The sequence below is a fragment of the Euleptes europaea genome, chromosome 7 (genome assembly GCF_029931775.1).
Source record: "Euleptes europaea isolate rEulEur1 chromosome 7, rEulEur1.hap1, whole genome shotgun sequence".
In the NCBI taxonomy this organism is placed as follows: domain Eukaryota; kingdom Metazoa; phylum Chordata; class Lepidosauria; order Squamata; family Sphaerodactylidae; genus Euleptes; species Euleptes europaea.
Genome location: NC_079318.1, coordinates 81,576,857 through 81,598,259, shown reverse-complemented (window position 1 = coordinate 81,598,259; position 21,403 = coordinate 81,576,857). Strand labels below are relative to the sequence as shown.

General features: G+C 50.8%; 1 protein-coding gene across 11 annotated transcripts in view; it reads right to left on the bottom strand.

Annotated features, from left to right (window-relative positions):
- The window catches only part of NRXN2 (neurexin 2), a 393,602-nt gene that overhangs the window by 106,604 nt on the left and 265,595 nt on the right, over positions 1 to 21,403 (bottom strand). For all 11 annotated transcript variants that reach the window (XM_056852311.1, XM_056852313.1, XM_056852316.1 and 8 more), the window contains one exon: positions 5,702 to 5,883. In XM_056852311.1, the coding sequence (XP_056708289.1) occupies positions 5,702 to 5,883 (182 nt within the window). The remainder of the gene's footprint in view (positions 1 to 5,701; positions 5,884 to 21,403) is intronic.

Genomic DNA, 21,403 nt, shown 5'->3' with positions numbered 1-21,403 from the left:
GGGTCTCACAAATAAAAAAGGGGTTCAGACCCTTGAATGGAGGAGAGGCCTAGCAATGTTTATAACCCATGGTAGTGAAATGGCACCTTCATGGACAGAGGGCACACAGACGTCAACAGCAACTTCCTGGGTACATGCTAGGGGCTGAACACCCGCTTCGTGGGAGCTGCCCCAAGGCCTCTGGCTGGCCATGGCTGGAGATAGGGGTCAATCATAGAATCATAGAGTTGGAAGGGACCACCAGGGTCATCTAGTCCAACCCCTGGCACAATGCAGGAAATTTACAACTACCTCCCCCACACAGCCCCAGTGACCCCTACTCCATGCCCAGAAGATGGCCAAGATACCTTCCCTCTCATGATCTGCCTAAGGTCATAGAATCAGCACTGCTGACAGATGGCCATCTAACCTCTTCTTAAAAACCTCCAGGGAAGGAGCACTTACCACCTCCCGAGGAAGTCTGTTCCACTGAGCAACTGCTCTGTTAGAAAATTCTTCCTAATGTCTAGAAGGATCTGACCAGACAGTGGACAGTCAGCATCTAAGAAAATAATACTGGCACCTCCTTGAATATGCTACAGCAGGAAGAGGAGCACAGAACAGTCCTCACAAGGTTGTGTGAGAGACATTCTGGGAGAGATTCATTGGGGAACCAGATTCCATCTCTCTCTCTCGCGCACACACAAACACACACGTCTCCCTTCTACAGTTGGCCGACTGCCCTGTCTTCCATCTGTCCAGCAGACCCTGCCTGTATACTTGGACTGGCTAATGCAGGTTGACTCTTCCCTGCCTGCCATGAAGGGTTGGTTGGAGGGCTAGAGGACAGGACATGAGAACAACTGGGAGGGGGGCAGGAAAAGAGAGGATGAGCGTGCCAGAAACTGCATGACCCAAAAAGGCTCAGTCTGCTCGCCTTCGCTCCCCCTCCCAAGGTCACAGGTGCGCAACAGGTAAAGGGAGCCCAACTCCCAGCACAGGAACAGGTAAAGCAGGGGTGTCGAACTCAATTGTTACGAGGGCCAGATATGACATAAATGTCACTTGGTCGGGCCGGGCCATGCCTCACCAGCCCAGATTGAGAGTGGGGTGGGGTGGGGTGGCTGCCTCGGCTGGCTCGCGGGTCGGATAAGAGCTCTCAAGGGGCCGGATGTGGCCCTTGGGCCTTATGTTTGACACCCCTGAGGTAAAGGGTGCTCTTCCTTTGGGGGTGAAATGGTAGTTCCTATCAGGCCCTGCACCTTTGCAGGGGGAACTGCCACCGTTAAAAAGTAACTAGCCAGCGAGTACTCGGGACCCTTGCTCGCTCCAAATTGTCCGTCCAAGGCTTCAGGAAGAGATCCTGGCTCCCAGAGTCCATGAGTCGCAACTCCCCTGCCAGAGGAGACCCTAGGAAAGAGTCTTGCCTTTAAAATCCCCTTCCCACTTGCTTTCACATGAACACATGAAGCTTCCTTATACTGAATCAGACCCTTGGTCCATCAAAGTCAGTATTGTCTACTCTGACCGGCAGGCTCTCTCCAGGGTCTCAGGCAGGGGTCTTTCACATCACCTACTTGCCTAGCCCCTTCAACTGGATATGCCAGGGACTGAACCTGGGACCTTCTGCATGCAAAGCAGAGGCTTCACCACTGAGCCACAGCCCCTCCCCAAATCAGTATTGTCTACTCAGACCGGCAGCAGCTCTCCAGGGTCTCAGGCAGGGGTCTTTCACATCACCTCCTTGCCTATTCCATTAAACTGGAGATGCCAGGGATTGACCCTGGAACCTTCTGCCTGCCAAGCAGAGGCTCTACCACTGAGCCACAGCCCCACAGCCCCACGCCCACAAGCAGAGGCTCTACCACTGAGCCACAGCCCCACAGCCCCACGCCCACAAACCAGCTACCGAGGCAGAACCTGTCTTCCTGTTCTCCGGGGCCCTCACGGGGCACGCTCAGGGAACCTTGGCCCAAGGAAAAGATACCGCCGCATCTGCACCAGTAGGTTATGCTGTCGGCCAGCATTAGACTGGTGGGGCCGTGACGAAGAAAAGTATGGGAGGCGAAGGCGCTGGAGTGGAGCATGGGTGCCCCGGGGGCCTGCTTGACACACCGGGCACTCCCCAGCCAGCCCGCCTGCTCTCCTGCCACGCAGCATTAGCAGCGGCACCTTCGCTTGGCACATGCCACAGGGCAGGCAGAGAGACGAGGGTGTCCTTGCGAGAGTGCCAAGACCGAGCCTACTTCTGCGCTGCACCGGTGTCCTTTCTGCAGCCAGAAGGGCAGAAACGCTCGCGCTGAGGGTACTGGGAGGAGGACCCAGGAGTCCTAGTAGGCCCCTGCCTCCTTTCTGCAAGGCTATCCAACAGCCACAGGCAAACCCTGACTTGGGTGGCCTTTTGGCAAGTCCCTTGTTGCCTACTTCATTCATCTGTGAAACAGGGAGAAACACATGCAGCTGCCTTATGCTGACTCAGACCCTTGGTCCATCAAAGTCAGTATTGTCTACTCAGACTGGCAGCGGCTCTCCAGGGTCTCAGGCAGAGGTCTTTCCCATCACCTCCTTGCCTAGTCCCTTGAACTGGAGATGCTGGGGATTGAACCTGGCACCTTCTGCATGCCACGCACGGGCTCTACCATTGAAAAAAACAGGCAGCCAGATTCATACTTGCAGTGGCTTGTTTCTAGTGTTGTTTCTACTTGTTTCTACCAGTGAGAAACAACAATGGAACGTGGAAGCCGTTTGATACGGCAGCAGTGCAATCCTAAAGAGATTTATTCCAGTCTAAGCCCATTCGTTTCAATGGGCTTAGACTGGAGTAACTCTGCATAGGATTGCACTGAAAATTAGCAGCCCCTCTTCCACCCCAGAAGCTAGCAGGGGAACCCAGGGGATTCATCACTTTGTAGTCCCCCTTGCCCCCTCTCCAGACTGGTTTAGGGCAGTTCTCTCTTTTCGGTTGGAATGTCTGGACTGCAGAAGTCGGTACAGGGCAACCCCCAAGAGACCTGTGCTTCGGATCCCTTCTTAGACATGGCGATCACAGAGTCGCGGCCTCAGTTTCCACCACCTGCAAAATGGGAAGAAACTCTGACCTAAGCTGAGGCCTCTGCTCAAATGTGAAGCAAATTGGGAAGACTTTGGGGGGAAATGGCTCAATTCCTTCGAGAGTGATCATAAAATGGGTAATGGAAGAACCAGGATGACTCTGGGACAGATTAAGCATCTGAGAAAAAGAATCAACTTTTTAAAAAACAATCAAGTTCCTAGCCCTTATGGCAGCAATGACAGGTAAGAAAGTGACGGAACAATGACCTAGTGACACCTCAGATGCCAGTAAAACTTCCAGTAGGACACAGATTTGGGGAGAGAGGGGCTTCATTGCCTAAGCCCTCCACCTCACGAGCAGAAGTAGAATTAATTATGCAAAATCGCTTAATGTCTATAATTTCTGCAGGTTAGGGAAAAGCACCTGCTTTTCTTGGTGCAAAACTGTTTGCTTTTAGCAGTGCAGCTACAGAAATGCAAATTAAGCAATTTTCCTTTCCTCCAGCCAAGATGGAGCCTTGGAAGAGGGGCCTGTCCCCTCCGAAATACACCCCCCCCAGTCAACACCAAAGAAAACTAGTTCTCCACTTGCAAAAGCCCAAAGGAAATGGCGTGTGGCAGCGGGCACAGAGGTCTGACAGCCAGGGAAACCTTGTTGCAGCTCCAATTGGCTCCTCTTGGCATCCCAGCCGGGCATCTACCAAATCTACAGTCTGTGTAAGATTCTGGCCCTGGGGACAAATGAACACATGACGCTGCCTTATACTGAATCAGACCCTTGGTCCATCAGAGTCAGTATTGCCTACTCAGACTGGCAGTGGCTCCCCAGGGTCTTTCACATCACCTACTTGCCTCGTCCCTTTAACTGGAGATGCCGGGGACTGAACCTGAGACCTTCTGCGTGCCAAGCGGAGGCTCTACCACTGAGCCATGGCCCCTCCCCTAATTTCATTTGGGCACTTCCCTTTAACAGGGAGAAATTAACCCACCCCTTATGGGCGAAGACATGCAGGCAGATGCATCGAAAGACAGAAAAACCTGAGCAAGGCTCTGAATGGAACCTCGTGACATGCCAAACCAGAAAGAAAGAGAGAGAAGACTCTGCACCCGTCCATTCAGGGCGCCTGACCACAGCAAGAGGTGCGCACATGAGAGAGAGAGATTAGCCTTTTGCCTCCCACTCCCCCCCCCTCCGGCCAACGAGTATTTCATTAAGCAACAAGGCCCCCCCTCCTCTCCCAATATCATGCACAGCCATTAATGCATAAATATTAATAGGAACGACACAGAGATGGACTAGGCGCCTGCGGCCTGCGCAAGATGCTTGGGTTTGCACAGGACGGAGAATTAATCCGTTCGCCCAACTTGGAAACCGAGGGAGGTAGAGAAAGTGCAGGGCCCTGCCCGCAATCTGCCAATGGCCTCATACAAAGCTTCCCAAGCAACCTCCTTGTGGTAGGTCATTAAAAAAAAAAAAACCCACCCCCAGTAAACCAGCAGCAGCTAAGTTGTGAACGCTCCAACATGTCCGGAGATCCCGGCTATTCGAGGACAGCCTGAGATTACTCAACAAGCACGAAAACTCACCCTGGTTATAAAAGGAAGTCCTATGACTAAGCTCTGTTTCTGCTATGGGAACGCCAGATTCAGGCCTCAGAAAGTAGCTGCCCAGGGGACAGTGTAATGTGGATCAGGAAAAGGAGGTAAAAGAATTGAGCCGCCCGTTTTCTGGTACCAGGACCCTGGTCTGGATTGCGGCCCTCCCTCTAGCCACGGCTGCCATCTAAGGGTCCAATTATACATCTGGAACTCCGATCGTGGGAATCCAGCATCACAAGTTGACTATATCTCAACGTTCAGTGTCAGAAGCCCAGAAGGCCTCTGAGCATATGCACAGTGGGGTGACAAATCTGGCTCATCTCGTTTTGAATGTCAGCATTCCTCTTTGGGACATGTAAATTGACACATAAGTGCAACACCTCTGAGCAGGTGCAGAGTGCCTCCCCCTGAGTCATAACGAATCACAGCAAGCCCCCACACCCAAAAAGCTCTGGGTTGCATTTCTGCTTCAAGGCCTCTCTTCCAAAAAATTTAAGCTCCAAGGAACCCCAACTGGGCAGGCTGAAACTCCCCTTTTCAAAAAATAATATTCCTAACCCGCAAGGGAGATGTCAAGGGGCATCTTTTGCCCCAAGCCTCCAACCATGGGGAAGGGCAAATGAGTTCGATTCGGCAGAAGCAGCTCAGGATTCCCCACTCAACCTTCTCTCCCAGGAACAGACAGCAACACTAGTGGAATTGTCAGACCCCCAAAACCCGGCAGCTGCCATCTCAAAACCTCACCCCCTGCAATGCTGCCTAAGGAGGCATGAGCCAGGAAAGCATTTCCCAACAAAGAGGCGAAGGAGGACAGCGGGAGGAGAAAGAGGCACACAGAAAGCCGGGAACCGGTCCAGTAAAGATTTGCAGAGGGGTGCATGTTCAGTTTGACCCCCCTGCCTTGGAAAAAAATACTTCTGAAGCAGACTCATAGTCATAGAGTTGGAAGGGACCACCAGGGCCATCTAGTCCAACCCCCAGATTTGGTTTGGAACTTCAATCTGCTATGGTCCCCCCGCCCCCCTGCCTTCCCACCTCAAGGCCCCCCCATGATCCAGCCCCCCCTCCTTACTATGTGCAGCTGTAGGTAGTCACCGAGCCCGGAGGTGCTGTCCACCCGCACCAGAATGGCGTTCTTTTGATGCGTGCTGAATCCCACGGCCAGCCGGTCGGCCCGCGTGCTGGGGCGGTCGTTGGGAGGCCATGTGTACGTGATCAGCGCCCCACCCTTCCCAAAGATGTACGTCGTGCCAGCTGGAAACGTGGACAGACAAAGAGAGAGCGAGAGAGAGGGAAACAGAATGGTCAGAAACAGAGTCCTTTGGAGGATCGATTCTTCGTCAGTTTCCCTGCCAGCGGAGACCTGGAAACTCTGGATACCATTTTATTTGGGCCAGGCAGGCACCTGTCATTTATTGATTCAAATATTTATATGCTGCTTTTCCCACCCACCACAGTGGCTTACAACAATTCTGACCCAGAAGCAGCAAAAAGAACAGTTGGTTTTTATGTGCTGACTTTCTCTACCACTTAAGGAAGAATCAAATTGGTTTACAATCCCCTTCTCTTTCCCTCCCCACAACAGACACCCTGTGAGGTAGGTGGAGCTGAGAGAGCTGTGACTAGCCCAAGGTCATCCAGCTGGTTTCATTTATAGGAGTGGGGAAACCAACCCGGTTCACCAGATTAGTGTCCGCCGCTCATGAGGAGGTGTGGAAAATCAAACCCAGTTCTCTAAATTAGAGTCCACCGCTCCAAACCACCGCTGTTAACCCCTACACCACGCTGGCTCTCACACCACGCTGGCTCTCAGCAATTAAGTCTGCCCCAAAACAGAAAAGCGAGAAGTAACAGCTACACATCCTTCCCTGAAAATAATACCCTCCTTGTAAGTTAGCTGCCAAATGCCCACTGGAACAGAACAGCCTTAACATTTCATATGGAAAGCAGGTGGCGCAAGGGCCATCTGTAAGTCCTTGGAGAGGATGTTCCGTAACACTGAAAAGGCCACCCCAAAAGAGCAGGTTAGTACTGTGGTTGATTGGATAGCGCAAAGGGAGGGATCAACCAGGAGGTGCCTCAGGAGGATCTGAGGGGGTGAAGCAGCACCTAAAGAGAGAGGTGGTCACCATCAACTGAGGTGGCCCCAGACAGGGTACGTCTTTCAAGGCCAAAGCCCTCACTTTGATTTGTATGCAGAAACACAGTGGTAGCTGTTGTAGCTATTCCAAAATGAGGATAATATGGTTTCATCTATACGTTCTAACCAACAGGCAAGCTGCCCTACTGGGTACCAATTGTAGCTTCTGTATGGTCTTCAAGGACAGCCCCACACAGAACACATTGCAACAGTCTAGCTGTGAGGTTACAGAAACAAAGATCAGTGTGGCCAGAACACAGATCACATAACGCAGTAAACAAGAAGTGTGTATGTTGACATGTGGAGTGAAGAAGAAGAAGAGGAAGAGTTGGTTTTTTATATGCCAACTTTCTCTACCACTTAAGGGATACTCAAACTGGCTTACAATCACCTTCCCTTCCCCTCCCCACAACACCCTGTGAAGTGGGCAGGGCTGAGTGTGTGTGACTGGCCCAAGGTCACCCAGCTGGCTTCGTGTGGAGGAGTAGGGAAACAAATCCAGTTCACCAGTTTAGCCTCCGCTGCTCACGCGGAGGAGTGGGGAATCAAACCCGGTTCTCCAGATCAGAATCCAGATCAGATCAGAGTGATTTTTATCCTCAACACAGAAATGCCCCTCTGAGAATACAACGGGCATTCGTGGCAGGAAACCTCCTACCCTCCTTCTGTAACAGTTTGGACTATAAGAATCCCCTCCGTTAAAAGAAACAAATCAGTATTTTGGGGGGAAAGAAATTAAAGCTTTCTGGTCTAAAGAAGTGAGGAAGGATGTTCACCATTAAGCAGAACTTAGGAGCTTCCCCACCCTGACCTGGGTGGCCCAGGCTAGCCTGATCTCATCAGATCTCAGAAGCAAAGCAGGGTCAGCCCTGGTTAGTATTTGGATGGGCGACCACCAAGGAAGTCCAGGGTTGCTGTGCAGAGGAAGGCACTGGCAAACCACCTCTGTGAGTCTCTTGCCATGAAAACCCCAAAAAGGGGTCGCCATAAGTCGGCTGCGACTTGACGGCACTTTACACACACAGGAGCTTCCCCACCCTTCTCCCAGGATGTGGACCCACCCCACAATCCCATCAAGATGGCGATTCCATGGCTGCCCCCATAAGTCCCCTTGCTTTGTGGCCCCTCCTCCCTCTGTTCCAAAACAGATTGTCCAGGATGATGGACAGAGAAGGACAAAGGCTGAGACAGGCCTATCAGTCTCCCGGCCCCCCAGCCCTCCCTGGCCCCCCTCCTCTAGGTGTGGGGCTCCAGCAGGGCCATCTATCATCCCTCATCTGTATTTTGAGGCCGGCACGCCGCCTCCATGCATACAATTGTGCTCTGCTGTCTCATTTGCCCTCCCAGTAATGGCCCACTCAACCCTGCCCAGACAAGCTGATTGCTGCACCCCCCCACCTCTTAGAATATTTTTTCTGGAGGAAGGAGGGGGAGCCCCAGAGCATGATTCAGGCATGCCTCTGCTGATGCAGAATCGGCTGCCCAGGAATTCGGCCCAGCTCATGAGGGTTCGGCTAGCCAGCTCTGAAAACCCTGGTTGGTCTATTTGGCCTGGCCAAGAGGTTGATGGGGAGGTAGGGTTGCCAACCTCCAGGTGGTGGCAGGAGATCTCCTAGGATTACAACTGACCTCCAGGTGACAGAGATCAGTTCCCCTGGAGGAAATGGCTGCTTTGGAAGGTGGACTCTATGGCATTACACCCCACTGAAATCCCTCCCCCTTCACGGGCTCCACCCTCAAAATCTCCAGGTATTTCCCAACTCAGAGCTGGCAACCTGGGGGGAGGTTCCTAAGGAGAGAAGCAAATGCTCACTTTGCAAATCTTTGTGGGGAGGGGCTGGATTAAGTGGCCTTAACAAAGCAAAATATTTCTGTTCTACTTATAGTTGTCTCATTGGGCTTTTACAGCAACTAAAAACCACGAGCACCGGGCCATTCAGAGTGAGGCCTTGGTAGCTCCAGAGCCCTGTGAACGGCCATACTGAGAGGCACCACTGGCCGAGCAAGCCAGTGTAGTCCGGAAGCTGGCACCACTTTCTCCTTTGCATTCTTTCGCTGTTCCTCACTAGTTTTAATCAGTCTTGTTGGCCCCCCTAAAATGGCTACAGGCAGGGAACAGAACTGGTCTGCTGCGCATGTGCGGAGTGCCATCTGGCTGACACAGGAGAGGTCTGGACCTTTGGGGCCAGCACAGACATGCTTGGCTGGTTTTTGCCCATTCCATTCCACCTTAGCACTGGAGTCTCAGTTGTGGATTAGTCTTGCTTTGCAAGCAAGCTGTTTTTATTCTCCCACCTGCATTATGCCTATGTCCAGCAAGGTTGCATCTGGCCCAACAGTTGCATATTTATTTAGTTTAAAAGTCTTTAATCATACTTCATCTGAATGTTCATATCATCTTCGGCAACAGATTGAAGATAAATGACAACCCATTGATACAAACAATAATCAATGCACAACAAGCATGTCCAGCCGTCAAACAAGGGGGGGACCCTACTTAAGAAACACCAGGGGGAAAAATCTCCTCTTTGATAAAGACCAGTCCAAAGATCGTGGAAGTCAAGGAGGCTGCATTCCACTCACATGCCGCAATACTGAACACGGGTGTGGCATGCACAGTGGCAAAAAAACACAACACCTATGAACCAGGAAGTTCCTGGTTCAAATCCTACCCCTTTCACAAACCCACCAGTTGGCCTTCAGCAAGCCACATTCTCTGAGCCTCCCATCCTCACTCTTCAATGTGAAGACAATAAGTCTGACCAACCTTACAAGGATGTTGTAAGGAACACAAGAAGATAATGGTGTGAAGGCTTTTGAACCCTTGGAAGCATTACACTAACGCGAAGCATCGTTATTATTAGAACCAGCAGTGAAAAGCTTTGCTTCATCACAGAGGGGATTTGAGCAATACCTCTCAAGTTTGGACTGAGCCCAAAGCTAACTGGGAACCAGCAAAGTAGCCCCAGAACAAGCTGAAGAGGTGCCCACTTCCCTGCCCCTGTGAGGAGGCAAGCAGCAGCACAGAGACATAAGGCGGAAGGAAACACTGCAGAATACTATTGTACTGCCAGTAACACACAAAAACGGTCCCAGATCCCAAGATCTTGCCATAGCAGATGACTGAAAATGTCCAGGAGGAATTCGTTTCCGTTCTTCTACCTTTCTTTCCTCTGCCAAATTTGCTCAGTCACACTTCCTCTATTATTGGTTTCTCACCTTACTTACAGGCACTTCACCATGTACGCTCATGTACTGTGCTCACAGTTGCACTACATCATAGCTTTTGTACCCTTGAAATCACACAGCTGCTCATGATATTGCAGGGATGCAGCCTTTCTGCTGTCCTGGAACCTGTGCTAAACAAAACAGTCCCTTCCCAGATGACTAACATACAATCTTACAGAACCCATAAGGCTTTTGAATACATAATACAGCTCCCAGGTTAACAGAACTCCCAACATTTGAATTCTGTTTTAGCTGTAAATTGATGCCACATAATTGTCCAAAAATGAAAATTTGTGGTATTTCTGCAGCGCAGAATGAGTTGGAATCAGTGAAGTCCAGTAGACAGGTGTGGGAACAAGTTTTCCTGCCCCTGGTACAGGCCCACAATTCCTGCAGTTTCTTTACATGTGATGAGAATTTGGGGCTCTTCCTATGAATCCTCCAAAGCTAAGATAATCTTATGGAGGAGCACCAAAGGGGGAAAATTCACACATCCCCCTCCATATCCCCATTCAAAACAATTCAAACACAGGCTCCAAATCTGCTCAACACTCCACTTATTTCTGCTACAAAACAAGGATCAAAAGGAGATAGTTTGGCAAGGGGGTGTCTCCTTCCCTCCCCCCAAAGTACCCCTCAAAATCAAATCTGCGAATTTTGAAAAGGTTTTATATTCTGAGTTGAATTTCGATCCTGACATTTCAGTTCGGTTCCTGAATAGGAAAGGAGGAAGGAAGGTCTCTTACCCCTCCTAGATAGCCCAGCAGAGGGTTGCAGGAGGGTTGGGGTGGGTAGGAGAAGGGCTATTTCCCAGCACTTGGAAAGGCAGTAATGGCCACAAAAGGGATGAAGGGCACATTTCAGGGATGGGGGAAGGGGTTGAGGTTCACACAAGTTCCTATGCTAAGGACCCCCAAACACAGTACCCTCTAGTATCCTGGAGAGAGTGATCTTCTCCATGCAGAGGAAGCGGCTTATTCACTTAGCAAGCCATGATGGGGGGGGGGGGGGTAGTTTAGCCTGCAAGGCATCCGTCCCCCCCCCCTCCCACGCTTTGCCACCCATCCATCTCTGTCAGCCTTCTTGATTGGCTTGGAAATTGTCAGCCACCAGGCTCACTGAGGGAAGATGCACGGAATAGATGCTCAGCCACAGAGCAGGCAGGGAAAGAGATGTCAGGGAGGAGGAAGGGGCATATGAGGGAGGAACACTTGCCTCCTCTGCCCTCCCCTAAAACAATGAGAAAAGAAGTCTCAGTGCACCCATCTCTCTGCTCAGCCCTTCTTTCAACTGTTGGTAAAGGGCTGCCGGTTCTTTGGAGCCACATGGGAAATATTCCAATTCACTGGCACCAGCACCTGATTTCGAGCAGGCCGGGATGACTGCTGGAGGTATATTTTCAGCCCTGCCCAATCTGACGCTACACTCACATGAACACATGAAGCTGCCTTATACCAAATTAGACCCTTGGTCCATCAAAGTCAGTACTGTCTACTCAGACCGGCAGCAGCTCTCCAGTGTCTCAGGTAGAGGCCTTTCCCATCACCTCGTACCTGGTCCTTTTAACTGGAGATGTCAGGGATTGAACCTGGGACCTTCTGCATGCCAAGCAGATGCTCCACCACTGAGCCACAGCCCATCCCCATTACTTCCAGCCCAGAGAAGCTTAGAGTCCATTCTCCACATACCAACCCTGCACAATGCAGGAAATTCACAACTACCTCCCCCACACCCCCACAGTGACCCCTACTCCATGCCTAGAAGATGGCCAAGGTGCCCTCCCTCTCATGATCTGCTTAAGGTCATAGAATCAGTATTGCTGACAAATGGCCATGTAGCCTCTGCTTAAAAACCTCCAGGGAAGGAGAGCTTACCACCTCCCAAGGAAGCCTGTTCCACTGAGGAACCGCTCTGTTAGAAAATTCTTCCTAATGTCTAGACGGAAACTCTTTTGATTTAATTTCAACCCGTTGGTTCTGGTCCGACCTTCTTGAGCAACAGAAAACAACTTGGCACCATCCTCTATATGACAGCCTTTCAAGTACTTGAAGATGGTGATCATGTCCCCTCTCAGTCTTCTTCCCTTCAGGATAAACATACCTGAAGAGTGTCCTGTGGGATGAGATACACCAACATGTGGCCGGGGGGAGGGGTGAGAGGGAACTGATGGATCTCTCATATAAGCAATGGCTTTGGCTCCTGGCCACTCTCCCCATGTCCCATGCTGTGCTGCTTTCTGAGGTACAAGGGGCATTCAGAAACATGCTCTTCCTGCCCCTCCATGGGCAGTTCAAAGTGGAGCGAGCCATTTCGCCCCCAGATTCTGCTGTATGGGTAAAGCAGGATTAAACTAGGGCAGAACTGGAAAGCTGCCATGCAAGGATTGTTCCCCCCCTCCCCATTTTGTGTAGATTGTAAACCACCATGAGGAAGGGGGGTGGGAGAGAAGGCAGCATGGTATATAGCCCAAACTGGTTAGAACTTGGAAGCTAAGCAGGGTCAGCCCTGGTTAGTATTTGGATGGGAGACCACCAAGGAATAACAGGGCCTCTATGCAGAGGAAGGCACTGGAAGAAGAAGAGTTGGTTTTTATACCCCACTTTTCTCTACTGTCTTAAAGTGGCTTACAATCACCTTCCCTTCCCTACAACAGACACCTTGAGAGGTAGGTGAGGCTGACAGAGTTCTAAGAAAACTGTGACTAGCCCAAGTTCACCCAGCAGGCTTAATGTGGAGTGGGGATTCTCCAGATCAGAGTCCGCTGCTCATGTGGAGGAGTGAGGAAACAAACCCGGTTCACCAGATTAGAGTCCGCTACTACACCATGCTGGCTCACCACCACTGTTAGTCTCTTGCCTTGAAAACCCTAGTGGATTGTCATAAGGCAGCTGCAACTTGACAGCACTTGATACACATACGGGGAAGAGGGCCATCTCTCTCTCTGGTATTCTGTATAGAACCTGGTGCTCCTAAAAAACTGTCAAAATTCAGAAGAAGCTGCTCCTGCTGCATCCCAGGTTCCTTTTTGTTCCTTCCCAATATCTTTTGCTGATAGGTGTCAATTCCATTATGATGGAAGAAGAAGAAGAGTTGGTTTTTATATGCTGACTTTCTCTACCACTTAAGGAAGAATCAAACTGGCTTACAATCACTTTCCCTTCCCCACAACAGACACCCTGTGAGGTAGGTTGGGCTGAGAGAGCTCCAAGAGAGCTGTGACTATCCCAAGGTCACCCAGCTGGCTTCACGTGGAGAAACAGATCCAGTTCACCAGATCAGCCTCCACCGCTCATGTGGAGGAGTGGGGAATCAAACCCGCTTCTCCAGATCAGAGTCCACCGCTACAAACCACTGCTCTTAACCACTACACCATGCTGGCTTTAGGATTTCAAAGGGCCTGCACCCCAAAGCTTTGGGGGAGACACACTGAGGGGGCAGATTCCCAATCATGGGGTTGTGCCATCAAGGGCAGAATAATCCAGTTCTCTCTTCTGTCTGTTTCTGGACTGAACAAAGGACTGGGAAGCAGGAGCCAATTTTAACCAGGTCTTTCTCCCAAGGTGTAACTGCAGGCTTATCAGCCCACTGCCTTGGCAGACACAGTGACCATCTAGTGCGGGCACAAGGGACCCAGGGTGAGTCGGCAGGGAGCCTGAGGGCATGACATGCCCCACCATTGCCTAACCCCCACCCCAACATTACAGGGCAACACTGCAAAAGGAGAAGAGAGCGAGGGAGGAAGGCGGTGGGGGGAAAAAATCAAATGTAGGTCAGCAGCTGAGATATGCAGATCCTCCTCCCCCTCCCCAGAGAGTTTCCACAAGAAGGGGCAGCAATGAATAATTCATCCCCCCCATTACAACTTGCAAAAATTGGGGGTGAACTGGGAGGGGAGGAAGGGATGAAAGAGAGTGAAGGGGGAGTCACAGGATGCAGAGAAGAGGAAAAGGAGCCCGGTTATTCTGGAGTGGGACTCTTTGTAGGCTCGCCAGCTCTGAGTTGGGAAATACCTGGAGATTTGCAGGGGTGAGCCTCAGGAGGGCAGGGTTTGGGGAGGGGAGGGATTTCAATAGCGTCCTCCTTTCAAAGCAGCCCTTTTCTCCAGGCAAGCTGATCTCTGTTACCTGGAGATGATCCAGAAGACCAGTTGTAATAGCGGGAGATCTCCAGCCTCCACCTGGAGGCTGGCAACCCTAAATCTTTGTGAGGCCAACTGCTAAGTGCAGAAATTCTACAGGACCCCTCCCTGGTGGTGTAAAAGGGCCGTAAAGTTGCAGCCCACTTATGGTGACCCTGTTGGGGTTTCGAGGCAAGAGACAAACTGGGGTGGTTTGCCAATGCCTACCCCTGCATGGCAACCGGGAACTTCCGCGGTGGTTTCCCAACCATCTTCAAGCGCTTGAAGGGCTGTCACATAGAGGAGGGTGCCAAGTTGTTTTCTGTTGCTCCAGAAGGTCTGACCAGAACCAATGGATTGAAATTAAAGCATAAGAGTTTCCGTCTAGACATTAGGAAGAATTTTCTAAGTTAGAGCTGATTCTATGACCTTAGGCAGATCATGAGAGGGAGGGCACCTTGGCCATCTTCTGGGCATGTAGGGGTCACTGGGTGTGTGTGTGGGGGAGGTAGTTGTGAATTTCCTGCATTGTGCAGGGGGTAGGACTAGATGACCCTGGTGGTCCCTGCCAACTCTATAATTCTATGATTCTACCAAGCATGGCCAACCCCTCCCTGGCACATGTTATTGATTTTTTTAAAGTACCTGTGGAAATGCAAAATAACAAAGTGCTTCTCTGGTCACCTACAGGGTCACCTACTGGGTGCCCTCCCCTTTGAAACTCAGTAGGAGCAAAGCAGCCAGCCCACACACACCTGGAGAGCACAGCTCCCAGACAGCCTCGAGCCCCAGTTTCTCTCGTGTTTGTTCATCAAGCACTCTGCTGTGCCACAAAGCCCTTGGTTGATAAGAGATCTGGCCAACGTCTTCATCAGCTCAGGCTCACCAGACTGTGAAAGGGGGGGGGGCTCCCAAGAAGAGAATGCAGACGTTGAGCCTCCAGGGCGCCCTGCAGTTAAGGAACCTGCCACCAACTGGAAAGTTCACACATCAGAAGCAAAGAGGCCAGAATAATCCAAATGCTTGCAAGCAAAGGCATCTGCAGAAATAGTTCTGGCACGTTGTGCATATTAATTATAACTGCAGATCACCTGATGCAGATCAGTAAATTTGGGGGGCGATGACCTTAGAATCAGAGTTGGCAGGGACCACTAGGGTCATCTAGTCCAAACCCCTGCACGATGCAGGAAATTCACAACTACCTCCCCCACACACACACCCAGTGACCCCTACTCCAGGCTCAGAAGATGGCCAAGATGCCCTCCCTCTCGTGATCTGCCTGAGGTCATAGAATCAGCATTGCTGACAGATGGCCATCTAGCCTCTGCTTAAAAACCTCCAGACCCCTCACCATCTTTGTTGCCCTCCTCTGGTCGCCGGAAGACTCTATGGCAACCTTCAACTCCCATGGCATGGGGCATACCAATGGTGATGGATGTCCTTTGGCTTCAACGACCAGGACTGCAAATGCCTGTGTAGCAAATGACCAAGGCAAATGAGCAACAATACAGATTTCAAGGGCACAATTTTATTACTTCTGAGTTCTTTAAACTTAGAGGGGTGGGGTGGCCCTCAATGTATCCATGCCTAAAACCAGAGTCACCTGGCTAGAAGGGTATTCACGGGAGATCAAGGGTCAGCCCTGATTCTCAAGACAGGGCCCCTCTAGCCTGACCAAGGTGTGCCACAAAAAGGAATCTCAGAAGGAGGAGGAGAAAAGTTGGTTTTTATATCCCGCTTTTCTCTACCTTTAAGGAATCTCAAAGCAGTTTACAATCGCCTCCCCTTCCCCTCCCCACAACAGACACCCTGTGAGGTAGGTGGGGCTGAGAGCTCTGAGAGAGCTGTGACTAGCCCAAGGTCACCCAGCTGGCTTGTGAGGTAGGTGGGATGGACTGAGAGTGTTTGGAGAGACCTGTGACTGGCCCAAGGTCACCCAGCAGGCTTCATGTGGAGGAGTGGGGAATCAAATCGGGTTCTCCAGATTAGAGTCTGCTGCTCTTAACCACTATACCATGCTGGCTCTCCAAGATGCGCACCTTTAAGAATGGCTCTAGTGGTTTCAGGGAAGTCAGCCAAGCAGGGCCAAAACATTAAATTTGAGAAATTGGAGTCTGAAGCTCCCGCTTTTGAAAAGGTCAAGTAGACAGCTTCCAGCTTTGCTCTGGAGGGACATTAAAGCACACACGAGAGCACACTCCACCTGAAGGCTGGATCTAAGTGTGATGCTGCCGAGGCAAGAGGAGCTACCTGAGTCCGAGCCCATAGAATCATAGAGTTGGAAGGGACCACCAGGGTCATCTAGTCCAGCCTCCTGCACAATGCAGGAAATTCACAACTACCTCCCCCCACACACACCCCAGCGACCCCTACTCCATGCCCAGAAGATGGGCAAGATGCCCGCCCTCTCATCATCTGCCTAAGGTCACAGAATCAGCATTGCTGACAGATGGCCATCTAGCCTCTGCTTAAAAACCTCCAGGGAAGGAGAGCTTACCACCTCCCAAGGAAGCCTGTTCCACTGAGGAACCGCTCTAACTGTTAGAAAATTCTTCCTAATGTCTAGACGGAAACTCTTTTGATTTAATTTCAACCTGTTGGTTCTGGTCCGACCTTCTGGGGCAACAGAAAACAACTTGGCACCCTCCTCTATGTGACAGTCCTTCAAGTACTCGAAGATGGTTATCATATCCCCTCTCAGCCTTCTCCTCTTCAGGCTAAACATACCCAGCTCCTCCAACCTTTCCTCATAGGACTTGGTCTCCAGACCCCTCACCTAGAGTCACAAGAACATGAGAGTCCTGCTTGAACCAGCTGATGACCCATGCAAAGCAGCTCTGTGTGCTCAGTGAACCTGGCAGGGAGCCACAGCCCAGGTTGCCATTGCGTCAGCATTTGCACCAGGCACGCCTAGTTCTTTTGCATGGGTGGCCGTCCAAGTGGAAGCAGGATGCCAGGCCCGTGCAAAAAAAGAAAAGAAAAAACCACGCAGGTGAGCTATTTTGACTCACGCACATCATGTTTAAATCGGGTACCACCAGTCTTGTCGATTAACACATTGAGGCAGTCACGCAACGTGTTGCCATGTCAAATCCAATGTTTCGCAGACCTTCAAGTAAAACATCCAACCTCATCTAGAAGCTCGGAATATGGAAAAGGGAAGAGGGAGGATTACACATTTGTATTCTTACCGGAAAATTTCAGCTTAGGAGAATGTACTTGATAACTGCCTCCCCTCCTCCATTTGTTTCCACAAGTTACATGAACATCCATCGCTATTTATCCAGCACGGTTAAATTGTGGAACTCCCTGCCACAGCATGTGATGATGGCTGCCAACTTGGAAGGCTTTAAGAGGGGACATATTCATGAAGGAGAGGGCTATCCATGGCTATTAGTCAAAATGGATGCTAGTCATGATGCATACCTATTCTCTCCAGGATCAGAGGAGCAGGCCTATTATATTAGGTGCTGTGGAACATAGGCAGGATAATGCTGCTGCAGTCATTGTCTTGTTTGTGGGCTTCCTAGAAGCTTCCTGGTTGGCCACTGTGTGAACAGACTGCTGGACTTGATGGGCCTTGGTCTGATCCAGCATGGCCTTTCCTATGTTCTTATCTCATCCTTTCTCCAAAAAAACTCAGTGTGGCACACCTGGCTCTCCTCTCCTACATTTTATCCTCACAACACCCCTGCAAGCGTGGACAGGCTGAGAGAGAGCGAACAGCCCAAGGCCACCATGCGAGCTCTGAGGCTAAATAGGGATTGAAATCCCACGTCCTAGTCCCACACTCTCACTACTGGCAAGTTAAATCTTTCTTACAACCCTGGTTTGTACCTCTTATTGGGCTGGACACGAACTCCTCCTTGTTTCAGGTCAGCCACTCAATCTCCCAGCCTTCTTTTACTGCCCTTGCCCATCTTGGTTGGCAAGAGAGAGAATAAAGAGGACCTGGCAAGCCAGTAATTAAGTGCCGCCCCAAAGCTTCTCCAATTTGCAGTGTGGTGTAGTGGTTAAGAGAGGTGGTTTGGAGCGGTGGACTCTGATCTGAAGGTTTGATTCCCCACTCTTCCACATGAGCGGGAGGCTAATCTGGTGAACCAGGTTGGTTTCCCCACTCCTGCACATGAAGCCCCGTGGCGCAGAGTGGTACACTGCAGTTCTGCAGTCCCAGCTCTGCTCACAACCTGAGTTCGATCCCAACGGAAGTCAGTTTCAGATAGCTGGCTCAGGGTTGACTCAGCCTTCCATCCTTCCAAGGCTGGTAAAATGAGTACCCAGCTTGCTGGGGATAAAGGGAAGATGACTGGGGGAGGCACTGGCAAACCACCCCATAAACAAAGTCTGCCTAGTAAACATTGGGATGTGATGTCATCCCATGGGTCAGGAATGACCCGGTGCATGCACAGGGGACCTTTACCTTTTTACACATGAAACCAGCTAGATGGCTTTGGGCTAGTCACACTCTCTCAGCCCCACTTGCCTCAAAGGGTGCCTTTTGTGAGGAGGGGAAGGGAAGGTGATTGTGAGCTGGTTTGATTGTCCCTTAAGTGGTAGAGAAATTCAGCATCTAAAAACCACCTCTTCTTCTTGCAAGGCCTAATGCATGTGTATAAAGTGCCATCAAGTTGCAGCTGACTTATGGTGACCCCAGCAAGGGGCTTTTGAGGCAAGTGAGAAGCAGAGGTGGCTTTGCCAATGCCTTCCTCTGCAAAGTCTTCCTTGGTGGTCTCCCCTCCAAGTACTGACCCTGCTTAGCTTCTGAAATCTGACGAGATCAAGCTATACCATGCCACCTTAGCCCTAAATAAAGGAGCCAAAAGTGTGAAGGCAGCCCCAGGTTGCTAGGCAGTGGCAGAATCCCGCTGTAGCCAGATAAAGAGGAGAGAGATGGCGCAGGTGGTGGGGATGCAGGCAGAGAGCAACATGGCACACTCAGGATGTAGGGAAAGAACACACACGTGACTGCGTTCAAAGCTTCAGCGGCTGCTCAGCAGAGGATCCCTCTTGTAGCGGCCCTCTGGGTCACTATCAAAGGACGAGATGGTGCTTAAACATGCAAAGAAAGACTCCAGATGAGAGCAGCCAGGTTGGGGGGAGAACAGCTGGGCACTGCAAGATTCAATGCCAGTGCCTGGAAACATGAAATGTTAAAGAAGAGTTGGTTTTTATATGCTATTTTCTCTCCCTTTTAAGGAGAATCAAACCGGTTTACAGTCGCTTTCCCTTCCTCTCCCCCCAACAGGCACCTTGTGAGGTAGGCGGGCTGAGAGAGTTCGGAGAGAACTGTGACTGGCCCAAGGTCACCCAGCTGACGTCATGTGGAGGAGTGGGGAAACCAACCCAGTTCTCCAGATTAGAGTCCACCGCTCATGTGGAGGAGTGAGGAAACAAACATGATTCACCAGATTAGAGTCCACCGCTTGTGTGGAGGAGTTGGGAATCAACCCCTGTTTTCCAGATTACAGTCCACCCACTCCTAACCACTACACCATGCTGGCTCTCACTGGTACCCACAGCCTTTGCCTGCTAGAAAAACTTTAAAGACAACCCACTGAGAACAGGAAATGGGGTTTTTCTCCTATGAGTAAGAGCTAACAACAGAGTATTTTCACACACATTGCATCTAAAATGCAACACAGAGCAAAAAAATATTAAAATTTAAAAATCCCATCAGCCCTGCCCACCAACTCTGAGGCTGCAGCAGTGGTCCTTCTGCCTTTCCTCTCCCCACCCCAAAGAAGGTAAAAGCCACGGCTTAGGGACACCTGCCTCTTGCAACTGGACCACCACAGCACATTAGCGGCCTGCCCACTACCAATCCTTGCTCATGTGATTTAAGCAGTCCATCTCTGGCTGGCACGACCACCATGCAGAGGGAAGCTGAACCACACAGAAGAAGAAAACCAATTTAACATGGGGGTCCTGCAATCTGAGTCCTTGCACCCCCTATGAAGTCAAGGCAGGGCCCACTGGCCTCCGGTTCCCCCATCCCACTTTAAGCAACTTACAGCGGCCCCTTGCACCCAAAGGTTTCTGGGTAACAGAATGCCAGGCGCAATTCCGATTGTGCCACTTCAGACAGGAGAAAGGAAGTTATGGAGAACAGGGCCTGTGATGTTATCAGAGAGTTGGACCGGCTAGACTGAAAGAAGCTGGAGCTTTTAGCTTAGAAAAATACTGACCAACAGAAGAAGTGATATGAGATTTGCCAAATTGTAAGTGGAATGGAGACACCGACCGAGGAAAAACTATTCACGCTCTCTCAAAATGCAAAGCGCACGCGGGGGGGGGGGGGGAGGTGGCTCACTGAAACCGACTGGCAGCAGATTTCGGAGGGAAGTGTTCTCCTACCCCAGTGATGGCGAACCTTTTAGAGACTGAGTGCCCAAACTGCAAACCAAAACCCTCTTATATATCGCAAAGTGCCAACACGGCAATTTAACCTGAAGAATCCCCCTGAAGGAACCATGCAAAATAACAGCGGCGGGTTAGCTATGCACATGCTAATGGCTATGCAAACAGGAACAAAGGAGCAGGCGAGTGGGAGGGGTGGAATTTCTCCTTTTGCTTCGAGACCGTGAATAGGCAGTTTTAAATTCACATTTTAAAAAAGAGCTTTTAGCGAACATCAAAACTGACCATGCATAAATGGCCAGGGTATCTGTTGTGGGGAGGGGAAGGTGATTTAAAGCCGGTTTGATTCTTCCTTAAGTGGTAGAGAAAGTCGGCATATAAAAACAAACTCTTCTTCAAAGTGAAACTTGATATTTGTAACTGAACCATCAGGAAAAGAGGTAAATGACTGGGGGAGAGACACCTGGCAACCCTAAGGCAAATATATGAAGCAAAACCTGCTCTATATTCAGAGGGTTCCGTCTGAAAAAAAACTCTGCAGGGGGGCTTATTGTTGAGTTCTGAGGATCTGGATGGGGAAAATGTGCATCTGAATGGCAAATCCAATGCAAAACCTCCCATTCATAAATGGCCAATAACCCCCCATGCAGAGTTTTGAATCAAACATTGCTTTCCCCACCCCCCCGAGCCCCGACCTCCTCCTCGCCGCCCGCCTTGGCGCTGCCGGCCCTCGAGCGCGCATTCAAAACCCGGCCGCGCTGTGAGGGGAGGGGGAGGGTGGCGCTTTACCTCACACACCACCTCTCTTGTGGGGGGGGGGGAATAAACCCGAAATGGGGCGGTGAGGAGAGGCTTCGTGGTCGACTTTTGGTGGGGGTGGAGCCTCCTCTGCCGGCACGCGGGTAAGTGGCTCGGGACGGGACCGAAAGTCC